The following is a 17,714-nucleotide window of genomic DNA, read 5'->3' as shown; positions in this document are numbered from 1 at the left end:
AGCCCAGCTGCTTATCGATGTTCAAATAAGAAAAAGAAAATGCAGGATTTGCATTTTTCAGAGTAATGCTGTGCAAGTAAAGTTTAGTGATGTGCTTCCCAAAACAGCAAAGTGCTTTTCATTCAAGGGCAGTATTCACATGAAGTACCCGAATCTGAGTTGCTCCTTTAATTGCTTCCTTTTCAAGAATTAAAAATACTTTTTTCAATTAAAAATTAATAGTTATCTTGAATAAAGTGTCAAAAATATACCACTTCCCTACCTGTTTCCTAGTTATTGGATTAAAACTGAACTATAAGCCTTGCAGTAATCCAAGAGAGGACACACATTTTGCAGCTTTAGAAAAGACAGCAGTAAATCTTTATTTTCTACGTATTTCACATTAACCATGCAGGATGGGAGCAGAGGTGATATAAGCTCAGCTATGCATTTCTCTGTAAGAAAGTAGAAATTGCTTCAGCTCGAGTATCCTTCTGCAGCTACATGGAGTATAAACCTACAACAGTGGCATTATAGCATTTAAAATTAACATTTAAAATATTACCAGCAAAAGGTGTCAAAACTAGTCAGACACGCTTAAAAAATATTTCCCAAGTGACATAATATGTAGATCACCCCTCAGTCCCCCAGAAAACAGAGGAACTTTGAAATGCAGAATGTGTTAAAAGTGATGGAAAGCTACCACATTATCATTTTACTTATTAACACTTCCTGAAAGTGAGGATACGTGACAGAGCTTAGAAAGAGATACTTGTAATATAGTTTTTTCCTGCTGTAATAGCTTTCCACAAACACTGCATCTAATGATGCAGATGTCTATTGCATGTGCTCTGGTTTTAGTAAGTAACTGAAAATGGTATCTTGAGGTTGATGAGTTACCATGCATACAAAAATACCCCTGTACATTCTGAAGACAGGCCACAAACTAGAACAAGACATTAACAGCACTTTTAATGTATCAATTTATTGCATATGTCAGTACATAAAAATAGAAAAGTGTTTTTCGTAAAATAATTTTATTTTAAAAACCAGACTAGAATGAGAATGTAAAACTTTGCCACAATTAGCACATATACAGTAACGTTTACGCTTTGTCTACAAAACTTAAGAATACTTTATAAGACATTTTTGCTTTAACTATAAATAAAAGAAAAAACAAATTATAAGCTTGCATCATATATTCAATGACTGTTTCTGAATTCAAAACACAAGTGTTATTTAGAATTTCAATATGCTATTTGTATTTACACTTCTGCAGGGTTCAACTCTACATTATACAAGCAGGATGGCACTGTAAATTATTCGTAACGGGATACATCAGGCTGATCCCACTACATGCAAGAGGCACCAATTTTATATTTGGCAGAAGTGCCCCTAGCAAAATCACTTGTCATTAACAAAAATAAAAATGTACTTCTCAAGTATTGAATTATGAAATATGAATGGAGGTATGTCTGCATCTTTCTACTAATAGAAGAGACCATACCTTGAACTCTCAATTCGGCCTTGCAGTCTTCACTGTGAACACCCCACGTGATGCAAATGATCAGCTCAGAGATGCTGAGATGCATATTTTGTATTAATAGTTAATCCACCTGCCCTTCAACCGAGAGATTGTCCGTAGCTTACCAAATCTATTTGTGCTCTATCTCTAATTTTACCTGAGAAATGGACATGAGGGCAGCTACACCACTTAAAAGTTTTTTTCAGAGGAAAGCTTATCTTCTCTCTCCACATTTCACAGTTCAAAAACAAATATTGGGAATGTAAACTTGCATTAGCAGGAAGCCTCAAGTATTTCCACTAATTAAAACCACACACACATGTGCACACACAAGGTCTTACACTGGACACTTCCTTACAAGGACTCTGGTGCTAAAACTGTTCCAGTTCATCTCCTGACCCTCTCCATGCCCTTTTTTTTTGTTGTTCAAAGTTCCTCTTGTAAAAGAGAAAATTCCTTTAACAAGCATATTTAAACTATGAGGCTTTCTTACAAACCCATGAAAGTAACTCAACTTCCTCTTCCCAAACTAGAGATTTATATATGCAGGACAAATACTTAGGAAACATCTATCACATAAGCAAATGAAGAACTGTTAAGGGAAAACATAAAATGGTATTATGTGGAATAAATGCAACAGTATCACAATATACCTTTTGGCAATTTGAAGTTATTACTATTGTGTTGCTTGCAGTTCACTTTTTAGCAGCAGACAACCGAGCTTCCATCACACAAACCATAAAAGAATTCCTGACTTGTCAGAACAAGCTTCTTTCCTCTTCTCTTTCCCTTAAAAGATTATGTGTACAGCAGTGGAATATTTGCATAAAAAATAATTTCCGTCTTATTTTCTTTCTGTGTATTTCATAGCCAATGCAATGAAAGAGAGCAATATGGACATTCATTCACAAGTGTACGCGGCCAACCCATTACAGGAGAAGCAAAAATGTGCATTTGTGGAAGAAAACACATGAAGTGGAAAGAATGCATATATTACAATTGTATCTTCTCATACCAAATACTCAGAAAATCAGACAAAGTTTAATCTTTATGTCATGCAACCAATATAGTGAAAAGATCTGGCTTGACAATTAAAAGCAATGTTTAGATACAGTCCGCTTTAAACAGCTCCAGATTGCCATAAACTAATGCCACACATTTGGCTCTGACTTAGCAACTGTGTGCCCAAACAAAAATACTTCTTTTGTATGGAGGTGTCACATAGCGAAGGGAATTCTGTTACTTTAGAAATCAACATCTTATTTTAAAAAAACAAGAAAGTATTTAATGGCAAGTTATGACAACTTCTAAAACATTTAGTTTCTCTTCATTCTGTCTCCAGCAATCAACCTATTTTTTTGGTCTTATCAACATATATTTAGAAAAAACAGTATTTGCCCTCTTATTTTCCTTCTCTCCCTCAATTCTAAAATAATGTGAACCAGGTGAAACAATCTATGCAAGCAGCTCACATTGTTATTTTAGAACACATCAGGGAAAGGGAATTTATGCCTATTAACACCCTTCTGTTATATAAACACTGCACCTCAGCCTAACTTTACCAATATACGTTCCCTACCTGCCTGTCCCCCAAAAAATACCACCACTGATGAGATAGTTTTGGCTTAATTCAGATTTGAAACTACGCTACATCTATAATGATTTTAGGACTACAGATCCAAAAAAGGTTATAGCTTTTCCAATCACCTCTAAGAAAACCTTAATAATGGTGTGACAAAAGATAGTTACCAGAGAAAGCAACTTCTGGTAGGCATGCTTATTTAAAAAAAAAAAGTAAAGATGTATCACCCTATCTGTAAATTGCTGACAACTATTACCGATGTGTACATAAGACTTGTAATTCTATGTAATAAACTTTAGGAGGCATAACCATTAAGGCACCAGTTCAAGAAAGCAGTTTTATTCAACCAGAGAATTTAAACACAAGCTTAAAATACCACTGCCCACCAGGAAACAGATTGCGTGTGCTGAGATGCTTTTCTGAATCAGGACAATGTGGCAGAAAAGTTTATTTCAAAAATTCAATCCAAAGGACAATTGTATGGATTGTGTGGGAAATCTTCCACAGTTTGTTCTTTCCATAAAAAAATATTTTGAAGAGGCAAACTATTATCTGCAGCAAATGAGAAATTAAACCTGCAGAAGAGATTCAAACAGCCCCACATTCTAATATGGACTATGCTAACAGCATTCAACTTCGATACTACTATCTAGGACAGGGACCCCTAACAACAAACAAAAAAGAATGCTAAAATTCAGTCAGTATCAAACTCTCTCAGTTTAAGTACTGGCAGCTCTGAAATGGTGACACTAGCTTCAAAAATCCCAGCAAAGCTAGAGAAAACTGCTGATGCTTAGGCTACTTCCTCAAGGTACAACAGAACTGTAAAATACTTTTTGCAAGCAAATAGGTATGACTAAGTAAGCTCAGGTCTACTGAATTTAATGCACTGCTCATTTGTATTATCCTTACTGTAACAACTGTATACATTGATCTCTATTATCATGTGACCAGTGGAAATTATTTGGATTTTTGATGGTATAAATAAAGGGCACAGACATTTAACTACACCAACCTAAAAAAAAAAAAAAAAAAAAAAAAAGAAATTTGAGGACAAATACGTAGTTTCATCTTGTATTGACATTCTTTTCTATCACACCCACCCACTCTGCCTTGGGAAATCCCACCTCGAATGCACAAGCAGATCAACATCAACAAATAGTTTGTATGTTAGTGAGGAGAGCTTGGTGCAGAAAGGAGCTTAAATGACACCGCTCCCTTCTGAAGGTTACTTCTATTTTTTAATGAAGAAATCGCCTGGGCAGAATCCTGAAGCCATGATGTTTAGGCACATACAACTTTCTGGGCACTATTATGATACAAACAGTAAAATGAAAACAGGGAAGGTGTCTTTTCCACATCAGTTGCAGTTTGAAATCTATATGTATGCAGAATCATAAAAAACCAGTAATAACCCAGGATGGCATGCCTGCATGTATATTCAACCATTAGTGTTATTTTATATTATTTAGCACATTAAAGACTTCCCATCTTGCATAATATAAAATTTCAAGGAATAAAGCACTAATCTCATGCATGGCACACTTCAAATAAAAGAATTCCAAGAGAAGCAAGAAATCATTGTGCTAAGCATGACTGTCCAAAAAGTTCACTCATTCAGCAGTGAATACTGAAGATGCTCCCATTGTTTTAAACTAATACATTCTGTACTACTTGTAGCAAGTTCCTTTAATAGCATCAGTTGTACATATCAAACAAATGGAATATATGGACAGAGATACCAAAAAAAGTATAAGAAAGACATAAAATGGTTCATTTACAATGCTGCAAGTGTAAAAGTTATCTGAACATCTTAATAAAGCATCAGACCTTTCCAAGTTTAATTTCACTCTTTAGTCAAGTACAGACATGACATACGGTTAAAAAATGGACATTCTTTTACCACTTTTCACAAATCAAGGTACAGTGCAGGTACACCCTCCACCCCATAGAAGAATATCAATTTATATTATTGTTACATTAGAGGAGGTTTTCGCCATTTCTTCAGGGGAGTGACTCTTTATTACTTCTTTGATGAACTGTTCAAGTGCAGTGAAATAACCCTGGCACTGCCAAGTGTCATTATGAGTTCCATCAGGAAATATCGCCAATCTCTTAGTCCGAGCTGGGGATAATTCATAAAGTTGCTTCATCATAACTGGTGGAATTAACTGGTCAGACAACCCCGAGATGAAGAGAGAAGGCATTCTGCACTGAGAGATTTTTCTGTAGGACAGAAATTTATTTTTGTAGCACCATAAAGGAAGATATCTCATTGGAAAGAAGGAAAACAAAGTGCTGGCCATGTATGGGATGCTAAGAAAGGTGTTCTCCACCACGATGGCAGAAATCCTATGGGAATTTTCAGAAGCTAAATGAATAGCTACTGCTCCCCCCAAGGAACGGCCAAAAAGAATAATTTTTGTTTTATCAAGGTCAGATCGAGTCATCACATAGTCTAACACAGCCTCAGAATCTAAGTACAAACCTTCTTCACTTGCTTCTCCTTCACTTTTCCCATACCCTCTATAATCGACAAGAATTAAGTTGACTTTCAGGTTTACCAGCATTAACAAAGCATTTGGCAACCTGTGGCCAATGTTGCCTGCATTCCCATGAAAGTAAATGATGGTCGGAGAATATGCTGCATTGTCCCCTGTGTATCTCAGCAGAATAAGATTGAGAAGAACTCCATCTTTGGTTTTGATGAAGATGTTTTCATGTGGTATACCAGTAGGCATAGGAACATAAAGGCGTGATGAAGAGGGCTGTTCAGGAAAGTAAAGCAGTACGTCCTGGAATTTATATAATATACCTGCTATCGATACACATATTAATATAAGTAGTATAATGCCTCCGTACAAGTGAAAAGTTACTATCAAGGGTAAAAGACAAATACGGCAGAGACTCCAAGACCAGGAAGCCAAAGCGAGTAGCCATCTTTTAACAAAGGTCCAAAGCATCCATGACTTTTCCATTGTAGAAGTCAGTGGTCTTTTACTCCAAGTAAACCCTGTAAAAAAATCCCAAACATAAATATATCAATATAGGGGAAAGAAAAAGGAAGTGATTCAAGCATTCATATGTGCAGAAGATTAATGGCAAGTCAATATATCAAAGAATAAATATCAAACTTGGTGGCAAACTCTGTTTGAATTTTTGGAAACCAACTCCATAAAGCAAGCAGAAAAACAATCATAAACAAAAGGCTTTTGAACTCTTCAAAATATCATTATTTCAGCTGGCAAGGTCCATCGGCAGCAGCAGAAATTTGTTTGACTGTGACCATAATAACTTATATTTTTCCCTCAGCCTTTCCTACCGACCAAGAGAACGACCATACAGACCATATCACCAGTTTGTCAAAGGTTCTCATGTAAGTAATTCTAGAATCCAGTGAACACAAACAAAAATAGTCCTTATTTCAAGTTCCAAGTCCAAGAGGAGCGCTCAACAAGCCTATGAACTTTGCTCTGCAACCAGCGGCTGCTCAAAATGCACACAGGGCCTGCTATTGTTTAGTAGCTGTCTTTCAGAGTCTTGATCAACTGTGGTTACAGAGCAACAAGGTCAGAAAAGACTCCTCTATAGTAAGATTCTGCATTGTCGTTACATTTATGACAGCTGTTTTGCTATATTTGCATTGGTTCTGATTTATAATGATAGATCTCCACTACCAGAGCAGTAATCTGTATTCAGTCTACGGCTGAATGAAAGATCATATCATCATACAAGACCACTGAAAATGGTCAGCTAACTACATTATTCTCTGATCAATGAAAACCACAACTGCTGGAAAGTACAGACATGAAAACAGACTCATGACAAAAACATACAGAGCATAAAATGAGGAGAGTGATGGTAATGATAATAGATTAAATCTTCTTTCCAAACCTAAGACATAGTTATGTCTCCCAGCATAAACAGAATCTCTCACATTATTCACTACTGGATTCTAGTGTAATAAGGAAGTAGGCAAAACCTGCAACACCTACATCAGAACTACAGTAACCAGCCAGTTGCCAGAGTTGATTAACCTGCCTGGGAGGGACAACAGGAGCGCACTTGTTTACAAACACTGTAAATTATGTAGCAGATAATAATTACAGTTTAGACACAAAGTTATGCTGCAGTGCAGTAAGAAGCTGAATTAACTCCAAAGGAGTTGGACACACAGAGATGCATCCAAACATTCAGTTAAGTCACAGGACCCACACTGAAATAAACTGTATGTCCTAGTACTGCTGGAAAGGGCTGCAACTGCACCAGTCACCTTAGTAGGTTCAAGTGATAAAAGGTGACCTCTGCAGCCACAGTCCGATAAGCCCCCAATAGGACCAGGAAAAACTGCCACCTGTAATCATTTCATGCAACAACTAGATATAAATCAGAAATAAAAATAAATCTGTTACATCTTACGATTCACATATTAACAAAAGGCAACATGAAATTAAGATTTTATATAGTGTATCTACTCCAAACATGTAAAACTAGCAAACTATAAAGTAGTTTAGAAAGCACTTATCCCAGCTTGGTTCTCTTGTATTATTTATGAGCTCATGTTCAATATCCACATCCAAGCATGCCCAAATATTGTCTATATGAAAAACTAATTATTGTGATCCATTTCTCTAGTAAATAAGTTGCAGTAATTAGGAGACACAAAGTAGATACCTTAATTTGTAAGAGAACTTCCTAATTAAGTTGACAAACATATCCTGCATTACATTTTAAGACTATAACAACCCTGACAATGACACAGTAAAAGCACTTTCCTTATCTATGCTGTTCAAACTTTTGCTGACTTTCTTATGAAACAAGAGAGACTCCAAAGACACTTTCTCAATAAGACATTCACAAAAGAGTAAGAGACCCGTCATTAAAAACAACTACTAAAAACCAATGAAGTAATACAAATCTTACTTAAGGTGATTAAGTTTGCAGATAACTATCCCATATACACTAAGGATTGCTATTCAAAGACAGATACAGCTGATTTTCTAAGCCATGTTAGTTTCATTCACTGCTTCTATTTTCATTTCAGTAGGACAGTATGATCAAAATGCTATACTAGTGAGACACTGTTGCTGTGTGATTACTTTACACATATATATATACATAGAGAAAGGTATATATAAAACCTGTTACTGGAATTACAAAACTAATGCATCCTACAAATAAAACTCAGCATCTGCTAGTTATCAGAAAGAGCAAACTATACAGCCACAAATGTTTCATACTCACCTACATGTTTAAGTAAAGCTGACTACTCTGCACTAATGAACAACCACATGACTATCATACTTTTCTTCCCAGCTGCGTGAAAATTCTAGCTCTGTCCATTTCCAGGCTTGAATCAGACCACGTCTATTTCACATCTTACTGCATGGTTTGTTAGCTAGAGAACTAAAATATAAGTTTCCCCCAGGTTCTTCCCTACCTCCTTTCAATACCAACTGAGAGATCACTAGAAAGGAAAATGATGGTTTCCCAAACAAGTGCACAGGCCTAGAAGAGACTCTAAACCAAGTCAATATAAGCTCATTCTCATTAAAGCTACAAACTATGCTTTCTATGGAGTCCGAACCAGCAGGCCTTCCAAGCATTACCTTGTTTGATCTGAACAGTAGAAGATGACACAAGCAGAACCAAATTTCCAGGTAAAGGACATAAATAAAAAGAGTAAGCTGATATACTAATTTTCAGTGAGAGATAAAGTGTTTGTTAACACTGCTTGAAGTGCATGAGATTTGAGACTGCTCAGCATACTGCAAGATTACATACACACACAAACAAACAAACAATTACATCTCTTCTAGGTCTTTACTCCCCTCTACTGTTGTGCTGGATAGGAAGCTATAAACCTTTCAAACAGTTTACAATATAACATCTTACGATGCAAACACTTTATGTTGAATTATGAAGAGCACATGTTTTGATTCTCCTGCATCTCTAACTTTTGTGACTAATAGGATGCCAGGTCAATCAAGAAAAAGGGGGGAACAGGGAAGCAAATGGAGAAAGATGTATTTAGACTTTGAGTTGTTCAACTGAGAAACAGCATGGACCCACCACCTAGACAAGCCCCTCACCTAAACAACCCTACTTCAGTATTAGACTACAAGAACCACTTACTGACTTGCTCCATAATTGCCTGACAGCCCAGTTAAAGAAAGAAGTGTGCACCCTTTTATGTCTTCTAAAACACAACATTTTAATCAATTTCTGTCACCTGCAAATATGCCTAGTTAAGATTTTTTAACAGATGACTGTTTAGCAGGATTACCTCTGTTATACTGCCTTCTACTGTTAGAAGTATCACAGCTCTACACAAAAGTGGCATGAAACATCACCCTTGTATTACAGATGGAGATGCTGCAACCAAAGTGAGCAAGTTGGCCAGAGGAAAGTCTTCTATTACAGCCAGAGAAATAAAGTTTCTCTACAGATTTCCTTTTCAGATCTCCTAGATAAAACATTAACCACTTAGAAATAATTCTTACTTCACTAAAAAAACACTATTGTTTTTGAAGGAACATTATATTCCAGCACTATATTTAAAGTAATTGTCATAACTTCTGCCAACAACAAGGCTTTCCTGTAACAGGAAGTCACATCCCATTTTACAGCATACACAGCAACAGTATTTTATAACCAATCATTATTTAAACTAAGTTATAGACTATGAAAACAAGCATAAGGGAGATTTTTTGTTCTTTAAACCTGTCATGAAGTCAATGGCTATGACAAGTATACAGTCATCAAGAGCAGACCCACCCAACTCTATCTGGTAGACGTTTCCCTAGGTAACTCTCATATTAATGAAAATTCCTACACAAGCTGCTCTTGTTCTTAGCTACTCTCATTGCCAGAAAGTATATCCTAATACTTAAAAGGAAGAAAGACTAACTTAAATTCGCTACTTCCAGTTTAATGTTTATTAACCTCCAAATATGTAACCCACCCTCAGTTTCTTCAGACTATATAAACTCAGCTCCGCTGCTCTCTCCTCAAAGATGATGTTTTTTTCAGTCACATATATGATCAGAGCTCTTTCCTCTAGCACTTATGTGCTTCACGCTACCTTCTGTCCCTCTGATAATGCTGCATTAGAAAGGCTAGCCTTTGTGAATTCAGGTGGTGTGTTTGTTTTTTTTTTTTGGGGGGGGGGGTGTATGTTTTTTGCTCTGTTGTTTGTTGTTTGTTTTTATTTTTGTTATTTTGCTTTTTATGATTGCATAGTTAAAGAGACAAGTAGAAGACAATATTTAAATACAAAGTTCTATCATGGAAACCATTAACACAAAAGAACAGCAATGCAGCCCAATTCAACTGTGCTTTTGGCTTATAGGCCAATAAAGACCAGTTCAGCTAACAAAGTCACAGAACTGGATTGTCTCTCAAAACAGAAATGGAATTTGGAAGCTATGAGCTTCAATTTTATGCCACAGAGAATGGATAGAAACACATAGATCTGTATCTATACATCTCCACTGCTGAATCCACAGTCCAGGAATTATTGCAGACCTCTGTGTTCTATCAGATGAGCTACAAATCCCATAATTAAGTAGCTAGTGAAAAATAAAAACCACTCATAATAAAATTCTGAAGAAAAAAAGTAAAGTCTTTAATGTTCAAGATGTTTGAATAATATTCTGCTCTGCCTTAGTGCTATTCTTAAATGGTTAATGCCATTATCAACTCTAGATCATAAAAGCTTAAGTGCAGACTTAATGTACTTGGCAAAATTTTTTCACACATTTTGAATGGTAACTGAAATTACTCTTGTATTTGCCACAAATGCTGTTGAATTATTTGTCTTTGTCTACGTTCTTAATATTAAAAGGTGCTATTTTTACACAATAACCACATTACAAAACGTTTACCTTTGGATCTGATGAGTTCCCAGGGTTCATCTCTGCCTGAAATACAGTTCCATTTATGAACTTTGAGTAAAACTGCTTCTGAATTACACACATAATTACTGTTTGTCTAGAGTTATTTGAAGCCAATAGCCCTAGAAGTTAAATCTGCTTTACTAACGAAACCGTGCATATCATGTTCCTACTCCTCCTATCAAGCTTAGCTCTTTGAAACATCTGATAAACTTGAAAACATCCTGAAGTTCAAAAATCACCTCAAAATGTCTTGTGTTTTATATGTACAACACTCAGTATAAAACATACATAGTGCATAATTACAAAGTTGTAATAGATTTACATTGCCTCACTAAAGCTAACTTTTAGTGTATGAGCAGCCTTAAAGTTAGTATTAAGAAGAGCACTCAGGTGTTTAATGGCTTCTTTCTCATTAAAAAGCTTTAACAAGCAAAGTTAGTTTTAAGACTCATGGCAGCCCTTCAGATTTCACGGTTTCAAATTGAACAAATAAACAAAATGAGGTAACTCTTTAAGAAAAACAGGGAGATATCTGAGGACATCAGTTTATCTTTGCTGCACTTCCTTCCGCTATACTCCTCCAGACATAGGTAAGTGTTACAGCAGTTTTCTGAAGAAATAAGAATAAATGTAAGTAAAAACACTAAGTTTTCCACTGTCTAAAATTAGTTTCAGAGAGGGAACTAATCTGGAAGAAAACCTACAAGTTCAGTAAGAAAAATATAAATACACTTTCTTAGTGCTAAAAATTTACATAAATACTCTTGTGTTTTTAAAAACAACAACAAAAGTTAAAACAGTAAAATAGCTACTTCTGGCCAAGAAAAACCAGAGTACTGAATGTCAGACATTTAAGAGCTCTGGCTTTTAAAGTCACCAAGGCACCTCTCCTATTTATTTCAAACAACAAACTTCCACAGCTCTGCATCAAGTGGTATGTATTCGTAATTGAAAGTGAAAGTGTTTTCCCCTTAACTCTTATCGTTCCCCTCCCAGCTGACATCCTTTAATGAACCCCACAAGCATGTACGGAATGACAGTAGTACTGTGTAAAAACAAAACAAACAAAAGAAAACAACAGCAAACCAAGGACAGTTATCATATCAGAGCCTTAGCTTTCTAGCGACCATGAGCTCCCAAATCATATTACAAGCCTTCCTTTTTTACCTAAAAGAAACGTCCTGCTCAGCATTTTCAATATATTCATTTGGCACATTAAGCAACATTAAAGTTTATCATCTGCCCCACGTTCACCGGGCATCCTCATTTGTAAGAACTGTTCCATATGGCAACAGAAACAAACGAAACACTAGAGAAAGATCTTGCTGCGAAGATGCAAAAGCTCCCCCGGGACCTCGCAGCAAGGCACCCGAAGGAACTTTTGCCGGCACTGTCAAGGCAGCAGTCCCTCGGGAGACACGTCCCGCACGGCAGCCGCCGGAGCCACGCACGCCCACGGGACAGCACCCGCCTGACAGCCGCTCCCGCCCAGCGAAGAGCCGCGTTCAAGCCACGGCGAGACCCCAAAACCGAATCAAAGTCAAACCTTACGGCCACCCCACGCCGCCTCCAGCCCGGCCTGCCCGCTCCGCTGTCCCCCCGCAGGCAGCACCCGTCTCCCACGCGCTCCGCCGCGGCCTTGCGGGGACGGGACCGGCCCGCCACCCGCCTCAGCTTCCCCCGCCGCGGGGCGCAGCCGGCCCGAGCAGAGGCGACACCCACCCGCCGCATCCTCCCGCGCAGCCGCGGCCGCCGGCGCTGCCTCGGGCCAGCGCGGACCCCGCCGCGCAACTTCAACCACCGCTCCGTTCCAGGCAGGAACTCACGCCCGCCACGGCTTCCGCTTCCGGATCAGGGTCCGTCCGCGCTTTTTTTTATTTCTTTTACCCCGCCCCGGGCACAGCCGCCCCGGGTTCCGCCAGCGCTTCTCCGCCGCCGCGGCAACTGCGCAGGCGCGGACGGTTTCGCCGCCGCGATAGCCGGGGCCTCCCCATGCGGCCGGAACCATTGCGCCTGGGGGAGGAGCAACGGGCAGCGGCGTCAACGGGGCGCTCCTCCCCTTCCGGGGCGGCCGGTGTGACCCCGGCTCCGCGGGTTCCTCTGCCTCCGCGTTCAGCGTCCGCGTTCAGCCACCGTCTCCTCCCGCCTGTCTCCCTCCATCTATCTGCTCGCTAGTCCGCTCCGGGGAGGGAGCGGCCGGCGCCCCCTGGGTGGTGTCCGTTCACCCCCGACCCGTGTCTATGGCAACGCCGTCGCGGCGCGGAGTGGGGATTCGGAGTCTGCCCGCGGGAGCGGCACCGGCTACGTAGGACCCCGCTCTCTCAGCGCTTCCACGCAGCCCCTGCGGCGGGCCTGGTGGGTCTCCTCAGCGGCAGGAGCCGGGGGGGAGCGGGGCGGCGTTGGGGGCGGCCTGTACTCCGAGGGAAAACGGTCTCTGAGCAGCGGGAGGCGTGGGCACTGCCTTGCCCTGTCTTCCAGTCCTGTCGTCTGGGAGATGCTTGTGTGAGAGCAGGGCTGTCAAACTCATTTTCACAGGAGGCCACATCAGTCTCGCCGTTGCCTTCGAAGGGCCGAAGGTAATTTTAGGGCTGTGTAAATATAACTACTCCTGCATTTATACAGCCTTAAAATTACATTCGGCCCTTCGAAGGCAATGGCGAGGCTGATGTGGCCCCCGGGGAAGATGAGTTTTACACCACTGTGTTAGAGTATGAGAGTCTGGCTGCTGAGTTTCACCCATAACTAAGGACTGTGGTACCAGCTAGTGACCTTTAGGTAAAGATAACAGTTAAATCCTAATTAGAAAAATGAGGAAATCAGTAAATCCTAATTAGAGATTTTTTTTTTTTTGAGACAGAACAGCATTCTGGTGTTTTTTTTTATTTCTCTACAAGTATATATATGTATTTTTTACTTTTTAGTGAGAAACAGACACTGATGGCTTCCACACCTGCATTGCAGCCTTCTCCTAAAAAGACAGTGGCCTCTCGTGTGCCTTTTGCAGATCTGTGTTCTACTCTGGAGCGAATACAGAAGTGTAAATCTCGTCCAGATAAAACCAAGTACTTCAAGGATTTCCTGGATTCCTGGAGAAAGTTCCATGATGCTCTTCATCAAAAAGAGAAAGATGTCACAGATTCTTTTTATCCGGCAATGCGACTTATTCTTCCACAGCTGGAAAGAGAAAGGATGGCCTATGGAATTAAAGAAACGATGCTTGCGAAGTTGTATATTGAACTGCTTAATTTACCAAGAGATGGAAAAGATGCTGCAAAGCTTTTAAATTACAGGACACCTGCTGGCTCACGTGGAGATGCTGGAGATTTTGCAATGATTGCATACTTTGTGTTAAAACCTAGGAGCCCAAAACAAGGCAGACTGACAATAGAACAAGTCAATGAACACTTAGATACAATAGCTAATAACAATGCTGCTAAAAACACGGGTCTGTTAAAGAAAAGTCTTCTTCAGTTAATTACCCAGAGCACAGCACTGGAACAAAAATGGCTTATCCGGATGATTATAAAGGATCTGAAGCTTGGTATTAGTCAACAAACTATATTTTCAATTTTTCATCCTGATGCTCTTGAATTACACAACGTCACAACTGATTTGGAAAAAGTTTGCAGGCAACTGCATGATCCCTCTGTCTCTCTTAGTGATGTTTCTATCACGTTATTTTCTGCCTTTAAACCAATGCTTGCTGCTATTGCTGATGTCCAGCAAATTGAGAAACAAATGAATAACCAGATATTCTACATAGAAACTAAGCTGGATGGTGAACGTATGCAGCTGCACAAAGATGGAGATGTGTATAAATATTTTTCCCGAAATGGGTTTGACTATACTCAGCAGTTCGGCGCTTCCCCCCTTGATGGTTCGTTAACACCATTTATTCATAATGTATTTAAGAGCAATATACAAAACTGCATTCTTGATGGTGAAATGATGGCTTACAATCCTGAGACGCAAACCTTTATGCAAAAAGGAAACAGATTTGACATAAAAAGAATGGTGGAGGACTCTGATCTGCAGACCTGCTTCTGTGTATTTGACGTATTGATGGTTAACGATCAGAAGTTGGCTCATGAAATACTGACCAAAAGGTATGAAATCTTAAGTAGCGTATTTACTCCCCTAGCAGGCAGGATACATGTTGTACACAAAAAAAGCGCCAGAACAAGAAAAGAAGTAATTGATGCTTTAAATGAAGCAATAGATAACAGAGAGGAAGGGATTATGGTGAAAGATCCCATGTCCACCTACAAGCCTGACAAACGTGGGGAAGGCTGGTTAAAAATCAAGCCAGAATACGTTAATGGGCTGATGGATGAACTAGACCTTTTAATTGTTGGTGGTTACTGGGGGAAAGGCTCTCGTGGTGGAATGATGTCTCATTTTCTGTGTGCTATTGCAGAGACGCCTCCTCCAAATGAAAAACCTACCATTTTCCACTCTATTTGTCGTGTTGGCTCTGGCTATACTATGAAGGAATTATACGATCTAGGTTTGAAACTGGCTAAACATTGGAAGCCCTACCATAGGAGGGACCCTCCTGGTAATATTTTATGTGGAACTGAAAAACCTGAAATGTACATTGAACCTTGCAACTCTGTCATAGTTCAGATCAAGGCAGCCGAGATTGTTAACAGTGATATGTACAGAACTGACTGTACTTTGAGATTCCCCCGAATTGAGAAGATAAGAGAGGACAAAGAATGGTATGAGTGCATGACTTCAACCATGTTAGAAGATCTCAGAAGCAAAGCAGAAGGGAAGCTGGCATCTAAACACCTTCATATAGAGGAGTATGATGAGCCACAAGAGAAGAAAAGGAAAACTGTATCAAAGGTGAGGAAGATAATTGGAATAGCTGAGCAGTTCAAAGCTCCTGATCTTTCTAATGTAAGCAAGGTTTCAAATATGTTTGAAGATGTTGAGTTTTGTGTTATGACAGGAATGGGAAAATACACAAAGTCTGAACTGGAAAGCAGGATAGCTGAATGTGGTGGCAGCGTTGTACAGAACCCAGGGCCAGAGACTTACTGTGTTATTGTAGGAGCTGAGAATGTCAGAGTGAAAAACATTATTGCTTCCAACAAATACGATGTAGTGAGGGCAGAGTGGCTTCTTCAGTGTTTTCAAACCAAAATGCTTGTGCCTTGGCAACCAGCCTTTATGATTCACATGTCTCCTGACACCAAAGAACATTTTGCTCGTGAGTATGATTGTTACGGAGACAGCTACACGGCAGACACAGATGTTGCACAACTCAAGGAAGTGTTCTCAAGAATGAAAGACAATGAGGTGATGCCTTCTGACATGATCGCAGAGTTAGAAGAACGTTATTCGTGGAACAGCTGTCGGCTCAGTATATTCAGAGGAAACACTATTTATGTGGACTGTTATGCTGTTGTTAATGAGCCCAGAACCAAAATCCAGGGAACTACACTGTCAATTAGAGCTTTGGAGCTCCGTTTTTATGGTGCAATAGTAGTCTCTCACCTTGAAGAGGGCATCTCCCATGTTGTTGTAGGAGATGATCGTTCCCGGGTAAAAGAGATGAAATCACTCAGAAGAACATTTGGGATAAAATTTAAAATCGTGTCTGAGCTGTGGGTAACTGAGTCAGTGGAGGAAGGAGTCCTAAAGAATGAAAATCAGTACTTAATCTAAAATGGTTTTTAAGCTTGGAGTGAAAGCATTCTTGTTGGCATGACTGAACTTCGATATTATGAGGTTGCCTTAAGTTGTGTGTTTTCATGCCTGTTTAAAGCTTTCTCTGGCTAAAGAGAAACAATCTATTGTTAAAATTAGAGGAAGACTTTTAGTTACACTGTTGTGGAAGGAAGAACATGCTAAGGTATTTGGAGGAGAAAAAACTACCACCAGATAAGTAATGAAAGCCTTTTACTTCACAAACAGGTGTCAGGAGAGATCTAATATTTTATGTAAGAGAATTTCTAGCTATTAATGGTGCTTGCCTCTGTTGTTCAAAATGGAGACAATAATTTACTATTTTATGGAGATTCTACTATTTAACATATTATTTATTACTTTATAATGACATTCATGTTTTTGTAGAATTTTGTGTATATTCCGTATGCTACAGAATTCATTAATTTATAAAATTTAGCTATACTATTTTAATTTGTTTACATTGCTTTTAGCAGAGCCCCACAAGCCGCAGTAGCACTTTGGTTTTAGGGTATTGCATTGATACCATGTTTCTTTGTATAAATAACCATTGTAAAGGAGAACCTAAACTTCTGATTGAGGTGCTAATGAATTAATAATGACCTACATATCTGTAAAATACAAATCAGTTCCTTAAAAACTGTAATGACCTCCTGTGCTCATTGCAGTTAAACCATGAAGTGCGACAGAGCTAGGCTTTTACACTTAACTATCAGTTTTATCTCAAAAAATGCTTCATAAGCTATTTCAGTGATGTAATATTAATTTCCACATATCCAGTTCAATGGATATTTTTTTCAATTACTAAATAAAATCTATTTTTAAAGTCTGCCTGGTATCTTTTTTTTTTTTTTTTTTTTGGGAAATAACTTTTAGATGATTTATGCATTAACTTTGAGGAGACAAAGGTTCAAGCCTCTGTTCCTGTTATGTCAATACTGGTATCAAACAGAACCAGGTTTTGGCTGACTTATTTCTTCAGTGCTCTCTGTGGTCATGTTATAGTTGGCTGTATTTTGCTTTTGTAAACTGT

General features: G+C 38.9%; 2 protein-coding genes across 7 annotated transcripts; one reads left to right on the top strand and one right to left on the bottom strand.

The window, feature by feature from the left end:
* Positions 1-944: 944 nt before the first annotated feature.
* Positions 945-12,979, bottom strand: ABHD13 (abhydrolase domain containing 13). 4 transcript variants are annotated; one of them, XM_065058370.1, is made up of 3 exons: positions 12,707-12,905; positions 10,973-11,008; positions 945-6,099 (listed from the first exon to the last, which is right to left on the bottom strand). In XM_065058370.1, exon 3 carries the CDS (start codon positions 6,062-6,064, stop codon positions 5,051-5,053), a length of 1,014 nt encoding a protein of 337 aa, XP_064914442.1. In that variant the 5' UTR covers positions 6,065-6,099; positions 10,973-11,008; positions 12,707-12,905; the 3' UTR covers positions 945-5,050. The 4 variants fall into 4 exon arrangements, with proteins under 4 accessions (XP_064914442.1, XP_064914451.1, XP_064914432.1 ...); XM_065058379.1 differs by lacking the exon at positions 10,973-11,008 and having other exon boundaries at positions 12,811-12,979; XM_065058360.1 differs by lacking the exon at positions 10,973-11,008 and having other exon boundaries at positions 12,707-12,945.
* A 64-nt stretch (positions 12,980-13,043) lies between these two features.
* Positions 13,044-17,510, top strand: LIG4 (DNA ligase 4). 3 transcript variants are annotated; one of them, XM_005507810.4, is made up of 2 exons: positions 13,044-13,339; positions 13,906-17,510. In XM_005507810.4, the coding sequence occupies exon 2, from the start codon at positions 13,922-13,924 to the stop codon at positions 16,658-16,660; it is 2,739 nt and encodes a 912-aa protein (XP_005507867.3). In that variant the 5' UTR covers positions 13,044-13,339; positions 13,906-13,921; the 3' UTR covers positions 16,661-17,510. The 3 variants fall into 3 exon arrangements, with proteins under 3 accessions (XP_005507867.3, XP_064914417.1, XP_064914409.1); XM_065058345.1 differs by having other exon boundaries at positions 13,053-13,339; positions 13,989-17,510; XM_065058337.1 differs by having other exon boundaries at positions 13,053-13,339; positions 13,946-17,510.
* Positions 17,511-17,714: the final 204 nt, after the last annotated feature.

The sequence above is a fragment of the Columba livia genome, chromosome 1 (genome assembly GCF_036013475.1).
Source record: "Columba livia isolate bColLiv1 breed racing homer chromosome 1, bColLiv1.pat.W.v2, whole genome shotgun sequence".
Classification (NCBI taxonomy): Eukaryota; Metazoa; Chordata; class Aves; order Columbiformes; family Columbidae; genus Columba; species Columba livia.
This window is presented reverse-complemented; position numbering and strand designations above follow the sequence as displayed.

Excerpts from the sequence above, each read along its gene's own strand:
- ABHD13 (XM_065058379.1), bottom strand. The coding sequence starts at position 6,064 with ATGGAAAAGTCATGGATGCTTTGGACCTTTGTTAAAAGATGGCTACTC.
- LIG4 (XM_005507810.4), top strand. The coding sequence starts at position 13,922 with ATGGCTTCCACACCTGCATTGCAGCCTTCTCCTAAAAAGACAGTGGCC.